Genomic DNA, 14,482 nt, shown 5'->3' with positions numbered 1-14,482 from the left:
ATTGGCTGCCTCCTGCACGCCCATTACTGGGGATGGAGCCCACAACCCGGGCATGTGTGCCGACTGGGAATGGAACCGGCAGCTTCTCATTGCATGGAATGACCCTCAACCAACTAAGCCACACTGGCCAGGGCCAACCCTTTCTCTGTTATATGACATACCTAACATGAACTTAGATGTCCTCGATGCCACCTTGGTACGGCCACAAATCCTTCTGTTTGATTTTCCTACACAAATCTCGAGGAGCCTCCACAAGCAGCCCAGCCAGTCATTATGAAAAAGCACTGCCTCATGTAAACACCACCATTATGTTCGGCAGACCATTCATTAGACAGGCAGCCCCGGAGAACTGCACAAGCAGCCCACCTCACTCTGCGCCTCAGGGTTACCCTCGGGCTCATCCCGACAGGCCCCAGTGAATGCAGGGTGACTCACACCAGAGACGCTTCACTCCTACGTTTGTGGGCAGGGCAGACATTCCAAATGGTTCTCGTAAAATGGGAGCTAACCTACTGCTCACCTGCCCAGTAGCAGCAAAGATAGTATCTGCCAAGTGCCCCAGGCCCCTTGAGGGAACATTTCTGAGGCTTCCACAAAACCACAACCGAACACCTTGCCCAAGGATTTACTGATGCTGATAGCACAGGAAACAATGCAAACAATTCTACACAGAATCCAGTGCCAGGAAAGAAGTTTCCTTTCAACTGACCTTCCACAGGTGATAGGAATTGGAGAGCAGGTGTTGGCCTGAGCATGCCACATTTTCCACCCCTGATCGAGTCCTTTGGGTTTCAATCAAGGCCTAAGCGGCTTCAGAAATAGTCCCAGCGAGGAACTCATGCTGTGTTGCTCCTGGTGCATCTAGTCCAGAGATGGCGAACCTTTTGAGCTCGGCATGTCAGCATTTTGAAAAACCCTAACTTAACTCTGGTGCCGTGTCACATATAGAAATTTTTTGATTTTTGCAACCATAGTAAAACAAAGACTTATATTTTTGATATTTATTTTATATATTTAAATGCCATTTAACAAAGAAAAATCAACCAAAAAAATGAGTTCGAGTGTCACCTCTGACACGCGTGTCATAGGTTCGCCATCACTGCTCTAGTCTCTCCTCCCTTTTCAAAGACTCTTGCTTTTCTTTATCTGCTTTGAATCTGCTTTTTTTTTTTTTTTATTGATTTCAGAGAGGAAGGGAGAGGAAGAGAGAGATAGAAACATCAATGATGAGAGAGAATCATTGATTGGCTGCCTCCTGCACACCCCACACTAGGGATCAAGCCCGCAACCCGGGCATGTGCCCTGACTGGGAATCAAACCGTGACTTCGTTTCAGAGGTCGATGCTCAACCACTGAGCCACGCTGGCCGGGCTGAATCTGCTTTTGAAGTTGCAACTCGTAAGTGCTACCCACATTACACAAGTATTTTCTGTGGAGGCAATGCATTGCAGGGCTGGCTGCTTTAGCAAACTCTCCAAGGCCACCCCTCCCGCACTGGTACCCATCTGTGTCCCCAAGTCACCCCCACTTTCCTCCCAGGGTCACTTCCTTCCCCCTGAGATGACACAACCCCACACAAGTCCTTCTGGGAACCTGGATGTCCTCTGCTGGTAAACAATCTCTGCCTCCATCATGAGGCCTCAGATGCCCAGAGGAGGGGGCGCAGACAAGGGGTCTGGTAAACGGAGGCATCCTATGTAAATGCAAGGCCAGTCCCTATCACCAGACAGCAGGGCATCAGTAGGTCCTTCCTCCCTTGTCTGCTCTCACAATGCAGCATCTCTGTTGCGAGGAAGAAATTCTCTGGGCCAACACAACACTATGTTTTGGGATGGGAGGAGCCAGAGAAGAGTATCCTCAGATTCTTTTTTTAAACTTTTTAAATTGAGTTATATCATGCACACAGAAAGGTACATATATCTTCAGTATATAACCCAATGCATTTATACCAATGTATAAATGTAACCACCCTCTAGATCAAGATATGGAACATTTCTCTAACCCATAAAAGCACCCCTACACTCCCTCCCAGGCATTACCCATCCCCTCATTTCAAACAACAAAGATTAGTTTTGCACATTCTTAAACTTCATATAAAAGAAAATATATGGTATATACAAGAATACCTCCTAAGAGATACTGTGGTTTGGTCCCAGAGCACCGCAATAAAGTGAGTGTCGCAATAAAGCAAGTCATAATCTTTTTGCTGATGGAGGGCTTGCCTTCAATTGGTAAAAACTTACCATCTACAAAGCACAATAAAGTGAAGTGCAATAAAACAAGGTATGCCTGGAGCCTTGTGTCTGGCTTCTTTCACTCAACATATTTTTGAGATCAATACATGTCACAAATAGCAACTCATTTATTCTATTGGTATGCTAGCATTCCACTGGACGAATGTACTGCATTTTGTCCATTCTGCTATTAATGGACATCTGAGCTGTTTCCAGTTTTTAGCTATTACAAACTGCTTTGCTATGAACATTTAGTGCGTATTTTGGGTGGACGCATGTGGGGTGCGGTTACGGTGTTTTGGCCAGGTTCAAGCCTCAGACTAATGAAAGGACAGGGTCCTCTCATTGTCACGTGCAAGTCCCAGCTGGAGGGCAGGGCCCTCCCAGCACAATTATAGCCAACGGCTGTGGTTGTAAGCTTGAACCTATGGTCCAAACACGTAGCCCCACGTGCCTTGTGATAGAGTTCGGGTGCATGTAGTTGAGTGAAGTTGAAACTCACGAGAATGCTGTAAACAACGTGATCACGCCCCTACTTTGCCTCATGGCATCTGCTATAAAATAAAGACACGGCTTGTGGGCGCTGGCGTTGTCTCCTCATCAGGGAGCAGCGTCCCACCGAGACCCAGCTTTCATTCTCTGTCTTTTCTCAATCCTTTCACACACACCCCCACTCTGGATCACCCTTGGTCGTGCTGGCGTGGCACAAGTGGTGCCCGACCAGGGACTGAGTTCTGGGACCAGGGCCTGAGCTTTGGCCGTAACAGACGCATGCACTCATTTCTCAGGAGTGGAAAGGCTGGTGGGCATGTACCAGCTTTAGTAGAATCTGCCGCACGGTCTCGGCGTGGCTGTACCCATTTCCACTCTCTGCAGCCATGACCTAGGAGGGGGGTTGGTGTTTTTGTTTTATTTTGTTTTGTTTTGTCCCATTTTCTTTTGGATGGCACAAGCCTCTTTTCATTATGCAATAGAATGAGCCTGGACTATGGAGTCAGACAGACTGCGATTCAAGTCTCAGCATCACCACCTACCTGAGTGACACACACTACCTGAGTGGTGTGTTACATTACTAACCCTGGGAGGTTTTGCTTCCCATGGGGATGTATCGCCCTCCCCCGCCTGAGATGTCCAGCATTTACAACTGACATCTTGCCTGGCAGGCGGTTAGCACTGAGCAAATATTCTCTCCCTCCCTCTTGCCCTCACCGAAGCTCCCCACGTGCAGTCACCAAATAACATGTCTCAGGCCTTTTCACCCTCAAGGAGTCCTTTAAAATTCCTACCCCCGTGATCCTGAGAATCTACTTATGACTTTCTTCCCCATTACTTACATGATGGGCCACTTCTGTCCATCCCATCACAGCTAGCGGGGGAAACCCAGGACAGGGGGAGGGTCCACGCTGGGTCAGTGCCTCCCGAGGTGAAATTAATAGAAGGTGCTTCCCACAAAGTAACCCGAGGCCAGGAGGGATACAGACACTCTGTGACCAAAGCAAGGTCCAAATTTACATCGTCTGTTTAAGTACTAATTATAGAAAGAACACCAAGATACATTATCTTAACTAAAGGAGCAAAATTTAGACAGGATGACTACTTTGTCACTTTTGTATAAAAAGGACAGAGAAGGGTACAGTGGGGCCTTGACTTACGAGTGTCCCGACTAACGAGTTTTTCGAGATTCGAGCCATCTCTCGGCCGATTTTTTGCTTTGAGTTGCGAGCTAAAATTCGGGTTACGAGCCAGCTTCAGATACCCCACCGCTAGTTGGCACAGCAAACGTCACCGTGACCGCCACAACATCAGCCCAGCATCACGTGTCTCACTCGTTCACTTTTTGATTTGACATACGAGTAATTTGAGTTATGAGCTCCGTCACGGAACGAATTAAACTCGTAAGTCAAGGCCCCACTGTATATATCTCTACTGACATACCTAGAAATGGATATCTGTGGGGAGATGTTTCAGTGTAGCCTTTTATAACTTTTGAGCTTTGAGAACCACATCAATAACTCCTTTATTCAAAATACTTTTAATGTCTATACTTATATATTTTTAAGTCATGCATCAGGTGAATATAAATCCCTGACATAAATTCCATGAAGATCAACCCTGGCAGAGCAAGATGCCTGTTAGACATGTGCGTGCAGGTGAGTGTGCATGCAGGTGGGTGCAGGCGGGCATGCGCACAGGTGTGTCTACACATTGTACAGTCCCATCATAACCTGAGGTGATGGGGGAGAGGATGTAGTCATGTCAAGGGCAGTGCCCTAAACGTCCAAGAATAAGACCCAATCTAAACTCATACAGAGTTAAACCAGGGGGCCCACTTGGCTTTTCACAACTTCCCCCACCACCCAACCCTTCAATTCTATAGGATTCAAACTCTATCAATAGAACTCTGGAGTAAAAATATGACTAAATGTTCTTTCAGGTTCAATGCATATGTGTGTAGAGGCAGCTGTGTGTAGGTGGAAGGGTGTGAGATAGTGTATTTGTGTGGGGGGGGGAGGGCAAGTATGTAAGGGGTGTGTTTGTCTATGTGTGTGTTTTCACTCAGCAAAAAGAGCAGAAAAGACTACCCCCCAATAAGGGGTGGGCCCTTTGAACACAATAGGTGGGAAACACTGAGGGATATCTCGTGCCCCCAAAATGGCCAAACTGTCACCTTCCCAGAAGTCAACAGAGGCCACCTGAGGGCCTGACCCAGAGCCAGGTGATACTGATTAATAATTAACATAGCTGATCTTGGCACGGAGCCACAACAGGTGCCCTCTCCCACGGAACGCACCTTCATCCATGTGGCCATGTCATCCAGTTAAGCTCTGAGAAGTCCAGTAAAGGGCCAGAGGCAGTGCCAGGCCTATCCTGAAGGAGCTGGGGCTGGGCAGTGAGGGGCCCTGATCCCCGAGGGGCCTCTCCAGGAGGAAGGCAAACCACCACAAAGGAGTGAGGGGATATCCCTTCCCGTCAAGGCAGGCACAGCCAGGCCACAGCTCCCCCACCATCCTCTCACTCAAAGGAAGTGCAATAAACCACACACACACACACACACACACACACACACACACACTAGTACGCGTCTGAGAAAAAACAGGAGGAGCTGAGGAGCACAGGAAGGACAAGCCTCTTTTATTATCCCAAAATGCAAAGTATTGAAGGCACTTACAATAACAAGGTGGGAGGGGAGGGGTGGCATGGTAGGTCGGAGGTCAGAGCACAGAGGTAAATCAACAGGCCCCACCCTAGTCACCACCCGGCATGGAGAAAAGGAAAAGCTACAAAACCAGGTCTGAAGCCAGTCAGGGTGTCTAGCTCTACAAAAGGTACAAATCATTCTACAGAGGATTAGGAAATTAGGGGCACATGGCATCAAGAGGCAGGGCTGGCAGTCACGAGTTAGTGGTTCTTTAAGGAACACACTCAGCAGTAACAAGGGACCTCAGGTCCCCTGCTGGAAGAGGTCTCTGTACATCTCGATGAGACGAGCAGCTTCACGCTGTCCAGAGAGCAGAGCACCATGGGTGGTAGAGTAGTACTTGCGGTGGGTGGCCTCGCCGGAGAACAGCACCTGCATGGGCTGGGAGGGGGACAGGGAAATGAGGGTGGAGGAGTAAGAGAGGCCAAGAGTCTACCTATCTGCTCCAGAAATCCCCACCCATACTATAAGTCAGAGGTATGAGTAAGCAGGTATTGCTGCTTCCACAGGATGAGGAGTTGCCCACCCCACTTGGCCACCTTCCCCTGCTTCTGCCCCAAGCACCAGGCCTCAGTTCTGTCTGCTCTGAGGCTTTTAGAAATTCTGGCTCTGCAGTCTCAGAGGTTCATTGGACCGCTTTACCAGTGAACTCAGGGAAAGCAGTTTAACCTCCCTAAGTCTTGGTATTCTCATCTGTAAAATGGGTTCCTACCACTGCTTCTGAGGGTTGTTGAAAGGATTAAGTGAAATAATGTATCTAAAGCACTTAGAACCTGGAAGAACAGTAGCACTCGATAAAGTTAGGTGGTGATTTAACAAACCTTTATGGAGCCCCTGTTAGGATCCAGGGACTGTTCTGGGCACTTGGAAGATAAAAGGTGACCAGGCTGCTGCTCTGAGGAGCCTCCTTGCTGGTGGGGAAGCCAGACACGAAACCCAATTATTAACAGTGTTATATGTGACGTGATGGGTGTTTGAGTGAGGCGCCGAGAGCCTAGAGGAGAGGCTCATGGTTGGGGGGACACACAAAGCTTCCCAGACGACAGGACCTTGGACTGCTTCTTGGAAAACGCTGGGTAAATGAACAGGCAAAGGACGGCAGGGAGAAGGAAAGGGGGGCAAAAATGCAGCAAAGCAGACCGTGTTCAGGGGACAGGGACAATTTGGGTAGAGCCAGGCCTCAACCTCGAGAAAGCAGGCTGTCCAGCTGGGCTCCAGGCAAAGCACAAGTGCTCACATCTGAAGCTTGAATTTGGACTTTCCCAGGGCTTCTCAGACAGAATGTGCGAAAGCACCAACTGGGGACTCCGGCGGAGTGAAGTTTTTAACTCAGCAGGTCTGGAGTGGACTGAGAGTCCGCATTTCTAACACATTCCCACGTGATGCTGGGGCCGCTGGCCCACAGACCACCCACTTTGAGTAGCGAAGCTTTAACCCACCAACAAGGAGCACACAGAGCGGGTGAAACTGAAAGGGGGGGCTCATATTATGGCAGAGGGCAAGCTGCCTACTCCCACACCCATTCTCCTTTCTCTTCAGTAACAAAGCCCTGATTTTTAACGGGGTCCACTGCCATCCAGAATAAAAATGATGTATCCTAGCCGCTCTTGCAGCTGGTATAGTCATGCGGCTAAGTTCTGGCCAATCAGCTTCGGTGTACTGTTGCTTAGAGACACTGATTCAGCCCCACGTGTCCCCCAGACCTTCCAACCTGAAATGCAGATGAGAGAAGCAGCCTCTGCAGCCCTCTTGGGCCACTAGGAGGCCTTGACGATGAAGCAGGTGGCTAATGGTATGAGGTCCCGACACCTACTCTGGACTTCCTTTTGTGTGATGGAAGTAAACTTCTGTCTAGCTTAAGCCACAGCTATTTTTACTTGGTTTTGCTTCTTAGGAGGATGCTGTAACAGCAGTGAGGGCCTTGTCCTTTCTCCCCGGAGCACAGCCAGGGCAGGCACCACACACCTTGCTGGTTGGCTAACTCCACATTGGCGGATGGAGAGAGGCCAGTGGAAGCACCAATTCCACCAAAAAATCGTTTTAAATGTATTCTGTTGGGGTTTTAGCATTTATTGTGCGTGCAGAGAGGGACTCAAAAATACTTTATGGGGACAGAAATATATATATAATTATTTCTCTCCTAGTTATTATCTTTCTCTATGTATTATTTATTATAAAGTTGATATAATTTGGGGGAGGAGAAGTATTCTCAATTTTATATCCTAAAACATCTTGGCAGGTGGGGTGAAAACATACTGGGGAAACTTACTTTCATGGAATCAATGCTCTCCTATAGAGCTTCCCATGATGATAGGAATATTCTATAGCTACATAATCGAACATGGTAGCCACCAGCCACAAGTGGCTACTGAACCTGAAATGGAGGTAGTGCAACTGGGACCTAGCATTTTAATTTATTAATTTAAATTTTAATTAATCCCATGAAATGTGATCAATGCCTACCATATTGGACAGCGCAGCATTAAATGGCCGTTTTTATCATCTCAAGAAAGCGTTTAACACTTCAGTTTGATTCCATCTTTTCTTCCAGATGTTAAGTGCACAATTTCTTGTTTTCTCTTCCATTACAGGAGGTATTCCACCCCTGTCTCACCTGATACCCCTCCGTGAATACACTTCCCCCTCCTCCGCCTGGAAAAACACACATGCAGAATACGCACAAGCAGCCCTCCCAGGCCCTCCCCACCCTGCCCCCCACACTCACCGCGGTCTTGGAGCTCTCGGTGTATGGCAGGGGCTTGGCCAGCTTCTCCACGTCGGTCCCAGTTGAGCCCACCTGCGTGTACGAATAGGAGCCTCGGAAGTAAGGGTTGCTGCCCCAGGCCGAGCGCAGGATTCGCCGAGGTTTGGGAATGTTGGGGTTCCCTGTTGGAGAGTCAGAAGAGCGGAGAGGAAGGAGGATAAGCAATGGCCACACACAGACACCCTGAGTAGAGCACTCCCCGTCCACCTCCGGGGTTCCAGGAGGGCCGGGCTGCTGTGGAGAGGCTTGGGGGATGGAGGAGGGAGGCCGAGTTCAAGCTGCGTACCCCTCGCCTCCTCGAGACCCCGGCAAAACACCTCATCTCCCTGGGCCCTAATTTTCCTACCCGAGAAACATTCTAGATAATCCTGTTTCCTTCCAACTTCAGGGGTTCCTGTGGGGCTTTCCGAGGATAGTGGCTGAAAGATGTTCCACTAAAAGAATCCGACAGTAAAGCACAAATCCACCTCTTAGCAAGGCAATGGCTAGGATGCGGGCAATCTGAGGTTTTGCGGTGACATCCTAGTTTTTACCATCAACCCTTAGAAGAAACACAGAGCCTATGGTTTTGGGTGTCTCCGGCTCCAGACGGGGGGAGAGAGCCCACAATTTAGGAGCCCAAGGCTGAGACGTGGCGGCCGGTGGCAGCTCTCCCAGTGGCTGTGCCACCTCAGTTTCGCAATCTGTGGAGAGGCGAGCGACCACACGGTTCATGGGATTCAGAGGGTCTGGCCGGGAAGGTGGGTGGGTGGCTGGAGGGGCAGGTGGAAGCAGGCAGCGGGCGCAGGGCCGCACCTGTGAACTGCCGCAGCATCTCTGTGCAGATCTCGGCCACCGCCTCGTCGTCGCACCTCTCCATGACGAGGGCCTCCTCCCCACAGATCCAGCCGCTCAGCACGTGGCCGTAGCGCTCGGGCGGGTAGAGGACGTCGAAGCCGCAGATCTTGCGGTACCAGAGCTCGGGCGGGTAGGTGAGGGTGCGGCTCTCCGCCTCGTCCTCCCACACAAACTGTAAGCTATTGCACTCGGGGCCCCAGAAGGGCTCCTCGAACTCCAGGAAGATCTTGTCGGTGGTGCCGATGCCCAGGCGGTGGATGGCAGCCACCTTCTCGGCGGGCAGGCCCGGGCAGAAGAAGCTGGCGTGCTGCTTCTTGAGCACGCCCAGCGACACGGTCACGATCACATGGTCGGCCGGGATCACCTCGCAGTCCTCGCACTCCACCAGCACCGGCCACAGCTCGTCCTCGTCCGGCCCGTGCCCCTGCGGCTCCCCGCCTCCCTGGCCGCCCTCGCTGGTGTTGTGATTGTGGTCACCCTCACCACGGGGCTCAATCTCGGGACCCCGGGGGCGGCCCGAGGCCTGGTCCCAGTGCACGCAGCGGACGGCTTTCCCCAGCTGGATGACATGGGCCGGGATGCCCTCGGCCAGCAGCTCCACAACCCGCATGAAGCCCGAGGGGATGATGTGGTGGGCGCCGGGGATCTCCGTCCACTCCCCGAAGGCGCTCAGGGACACCTCGTCCATGCTGTGCGAGCTGCTCTCGCAGCTCTCCACCTGTGGGAAGAGCCAGAGAGAAGCCAGGTGACTCACAGGGCTGGGCAGGGGTCAGGGCTGGACCTCCGGGCAGCATGCCCTCCTCGGACCCAGATTCCCCGGAATGGTCTTCCGGGCTCTGGCACCTATACTCAACTGAGCTCCCACTGGGCAACGATACCTTCAGGTACTGCTGGATCATGGCGAGCTTCAGGCGCTTGGTGGCCTCCGTGTCCTCAGGGTCATTCCTGATGCGGTTGCGCACCTCCTCCCGGGTGAACACCCCCACGCTGTTCTGACTCTCAGCATTGACTGGTTTACCATGCCGGAAGAACTCCTGGGTCATGTTATAGACCTGCCGGAGAGACCCGAGGGGGCTGAGAACACACTCCCTCATCGCCCCTCCATCTCAGACCCAAGGGCCCCAACACTTCCCACATGTCCCCAGAGAGGCCACGCCCACGGCCCCTCTCCCTTGGTGCCTCAGGTGGTGCTCCCCACTGCACTGAGACTCAACAGGGTCCTGGTTCAGGGATGGCAAGCTCCTCCCGGGGCAGCCAGCCTCCTCCAGACGCCGCCCTCTAAGGCCACCCGGGCCTGTGAGGGAGCTGGGTGGGCCCTGGAGGCTCTGTTGCTGGGCCCCTGCTTAGAAAAGGGAAATGTCTGGTGCCTGTACAGTTTGTGGGAAAGGACCCACCCCTCGTGGGTTCTACGTGGCCAAGCCGACAACCCACTTTAGAACCTAGATCCGCACACTTTTCCCTTTTCCAGGAACCAAATGCACAAACCGCTTCCCTGCCACCTCTGCCCAAGCCTGTCTGCTTCGCTCTCTCCCAGGAGGGCAGTCTGGGGCGGTGGCCTGGCCAGTGTTTTGAGGGAGAGGGAGCAGAAGGGGCCCTGAAGTCTGATCTCCCAGGAGACGCTGCCTGGCTCTGCTCAGATCCACACAAGGTGCTCCCTTTACGGTGGGACTCAGACTCAGGTAAGGAAGATGCCATGTTGGGGCAGGGTATGTGGAGGGCAGGGAGGCCCCAGTGCGCCAAGGAATGGGAATGCACTTCACGGGCATATTTTGTCAAGAACTTCAACCCACATCTCATCAACAGAAAGACACTAACAACCCCTGGCCTACTGCCTTCCTGCCTTTGTGGTATATCACCCCCATCAAACACTGGGCAGGTCTCCCTGAGGAAAGGAAGCCAGTCCTGGATCAGGCATGGGATTCCCCAAAAGGCAAGGCTTAAGCTCCAACATTCATCAGCAAACGTTCACTGGGCTCTTTGCCAGACACAGGTTGTAAAAGTGAACTAGACAGACAGAGTCCTAAACCCCTGCCCTAAAGTTGGGGAGACACCATAAAATGTGCTGTGACAGGAAAGAGCCCAGGATTTGTGAGATCAACCCAGATAACCGTGGACAGTCAGGATAGAGTCAGGTTGGCAGTGGGAGGGAGAGGAAAGGTATTTCGGACAAAGGAACAGCATATTCAAAGATGAAAGAGAGGAAGAGGGGAGAGAGAACGTAGATGCCTTGTGCTGAAAGTGGTTCGATGTTGCTGAAGTGAACAGCACGGAAAGAGATAACTTTGGAAAGGCAGGCAGGAGCCCAGCATGAAGGACTAAGGGGCTTGTCAAGGACTCTGGACTTTATCCAAGGCCCTGGCATCACTGAGGCATTGTGAGCATAGCCACACACCCACTCTCCCTCCCGGAACACTGGAAATGCAGGCTCCCTGGCCAAACGTCTGGGGCTGGTGCCTATTAACGGTGTGCTTCCCTTCCTAAAGTGTTTGAATTTGGTCAAGCACACACATTCATGGGAATGATCTGCCCTTTAACCCAGCCCTGGAATAGACTTTTGGGCTGCAGGGTGGAGGAAGGAAGGTGGCATTGCCCATTCCCAACCATGTATCTCCACGGGAGATATAAACATGAGTTAAACGTCTCTGAAGTATAAAATATAAAGAAGTAAATGAGTGAAATTGTTTATATTTCCTCCCTTCAGTCACAAGATGCTGGGTGTTTGGCCTTAACTAGAGTTCTCAGCAAATTCCTCACCCAGTACTACTGCCAAGGAGTCAGGCTTTCAACTTGCCTCCTCCTCCATGGGTTTTTCCTTGGGTGATAACCAACATGGTACCCAGTCCTTACCTTATGTTGACTAGAGGCCAAAATGCCAGCTGAGTAACAAATTCAGTCCATCTACGTGACTCTTCACCAGCGAGGACAGCCTTAACTGAATATGGGTTTTTCATATGGGTACAGTCTCCTGCCCTGGGTCAAATAACACCTTTCTAATGTCACCCAAGGGAAATGACACAAGCCTATAACAGCTAATACTCACCCCAATTCTCATTAAGCACTTTTCAACAGGATGTCATTTAGTCCTCAAGACACTATAAAGTAGGTATAACTAGGTCCATTTTACAGATGAGGAAAGCAAGGCTCAGAGAGGCTCAATAACTTGCCCGAGATTACACAGCTAATAAAGGGTCCAACTGGTATTTGAATCAAGGTAGTCTCGCTCCAGAGAGTGAGCGCTATGCTATTGCAACTCATTTATTTGTTAACAAATATAATGCATTCAAATGAGAAGCCCTTCAAAGTCATCACCTTTGGAGGGAGGCTGCCTCTCTGTTAGGAAACCACCCTCAGGCAGGGCTTCACGTGCTTAGAATGCACCACTTCAGAACAGCCTCCAGCACTGGTTGACAGCCACACAGAGAACTCTATCTCTGGACCTCATGGTTAACACCCTTTCCTTCTCACATAAAGCATCACCACCCAGACCAATAACCCACCTTATCCATCTTACTTTCTACAACTGACACTCTTGATTTTCAAATATATCAAGCCCACAGCAGAAGTTGATGATGATCTATTTTTAAGGGTTTAAAAGAGCAAGTCAGTCATGGACCCTGAGGGTCATTCTCAAAAGGCATCCATGCTTGAAATACTCACAATCAGAGCACGACTCATTCCCAGTAGACCAGGAAGTTCCATTTTGAAGAATACTAGTTCTTATCTACTCATCAACAATTCAGTCTCTTTGTACATGAGTGAAAACACATAATACCATGGGATTGCATACAACATACCTTGTGGGTGCACACACACTGAGCCAGCCTCCCTGAGCAGGAACTACCCCAAAACAAAGGTCATATCTCCTTTCCCATGCCCATAGAAAATGTACAATAGGTGTTTGTTGGCCAATTTGTGGGCCTAGAGTGAAGGGCTGTTATATTATAAACGACAAGGTATCAGAAAACAGGGCCTACATGTTACCTTGCTTGTCCAGTGCAGTTCACAGCACCACTGAAAGATACTAAAAATATTGACATATTTTTAAAAACCTGATAAGACAAGGATGTGTGCCACTTCTATCCAACACTATACTGGAGATACTGGCCAGTGGAAGAAAAATAAATAGTCTTAGGCTGTGCTGTTCAATACAGTAGCCACTAGACACTTGTAGCAATTTAAAATTAAATAATTAAATATTTACTTACTCAGTTTTACTACTACATTGCAAGAGCTCAAGAGCCACATGTGGCTAGTGACTACAATACTGGATAGTACAGGTATAAAACATCTCCATTATTGTAGAAAGTTCTATTAGACAATGCGGGTCTGAGGATTAGAAAGGAAAAAATAAAATTCTCATCTATTTTTGTATAGAATTATATACATAAAATTCCAAAACATTATTAGAATATAAATTAATATAACATATTAACAAATATAGTATTAGAATTAAAATAATAATTTACCAAGGTAGTTGAAATCAATATGTAAAATCAGTTATAGTTCTATATTCCAGGAACAACTAGAAAATAAAATTGTTTTTAAATTACCATTTACAAGAGTACCCAAAAGCAATAACAACAATCACTGCCTAAGTACCTAGTAATAAATCTAATAAAAGATGTTTAAGGCCTTTCTGGAGAAATATTTAATCATGTGTACCAACAATCTCTTAACTAGTAGTTCTCCACTCACCATCTTCATTCTATCCACAAACTGTCCTGATATTCCAAATGCAGGGCCCAGAGAGTGTGCAAGGACATGACCAGGACCTTAAAGGACTTCCTGCACACTGCCAGGGGGTTCCCTGCCCCCTGCTCTATGCCTAGCTGGCCTGTTGACACCTCACCTCGTTGTATAAATCGCTGAATTCCTCAACCACGTCCTTGGGGATCCTGCGGCCGTGGTTGGTAAGGTAGCAGGCCACGCCATTCTTGGAGTAGAGGCTGATGCGGCCCACGCTGCGCTCCCCATCAGTTGTCTCTTCCAGGAGGCCATTGGCTTCTGCTAGATGATAGATGGGATTCCCCTGGGAGCCATGGATCCAGGTGGCTCCCAGCTCAAAGGTCGAGTGTCCTGATGGTGACAACAATAAGACCGTAGAGGGGTAGGGATTTCTGCAGAGAGGGCTAGAACACTGCCTCACCCTCCTTCCTCCAGGAGAATCATTCCACCCCCACAAAAGGCAAGATGGGAGTTAGGGTCCCCCTCTGGCAACCAACCAAAGTTTGCAGTGAAACTGTATGTGGCACAAAATGGATTCCACTTTATAGCTGAGATAACTGCTCCCTGAATGACTCAGGGATTTGCCCCAGAGTCACCACACGGGACTAATCAGAAGTGGGTAGACCAGAGGACACCAAAAGCCAAAACCCAGTGCCCTGCTTCTAGTGGGTTCCTGGTGGGCCCTGAGGGCATTTTTTACTAATCAATCTTTAGAGCCTCAGG

At 49.8% G+C, this 14,482-nt stretch overlaps 1 protein-coding gene across 7 annotated transcripts in view; it reads right to left on the bottom strand.

Annotated features, from left to right (window-relative positions):
- Positions 1–5,338: 5,338 nt before the first annotated feature.
- Positions 5,339–14,482, bottom strand: part of SMOX (spermine oxidase) — a 38,723-nt gene continuing 29,579 nt past the window's right edge. Inside the window, exons 1-10 of one of the 7 annotated variants that reach the window (XM_023760290.1) lie at positions 13,884–14,026; positions 13,501–13,556; positions 13,240–13,360; positions 13,016–13,055; positions 12,560–12,608; positions 9,913–10,086; positions 8,993–9,752; positions 8,159–8,319; positions 6,255–6,344; positions 5,339–5,814 (exon numbers count right to left, since the gene is read on the bottom strand). In XM_023760290.1, the coding sequence (XP_023616058.1) occupies positions 5,677–5,814; positions 6,255–6,344; positions 8,159–8,319; positions 8,993–9,752; positions 9,913–10,086; positions 12,560–12,608; positions 13,016–13,055; positions 13,240–13,279 (1,452 nt within the window). In that variant the 5' untranslated portion in view covers positions 13,280–13,360; positions 13,501–13,556; positions 13,884–14,026 and the 3' untranslated portion in view covers positions 5,339–5,676. The other 6 variants (XM_023760291.1, XM_014462357.2, XM_006096423.3 and 3 more) reach the window with 6 other exon arrangements.

Source organism: Myotis lucifugus, unplaced genomic scaffold (genome assembly GCF_000147115.1).
Source record: "Myotis lucifugus unplaced genomic scaffold, Myoluc2.0 scaffold_178, whole genome shotgun sequence".
NCBI lineage: Eukaryota > Metazoa > Chordata > Mammalia > Chiroptera > Vespertilionidae > Myotis > Myotis lucifugus.
The sequence above is the reverse complement of the archived record's forward strand: the minus strand, read 5'-3'. Positions and strand labels throughout refer to the sequence as shown.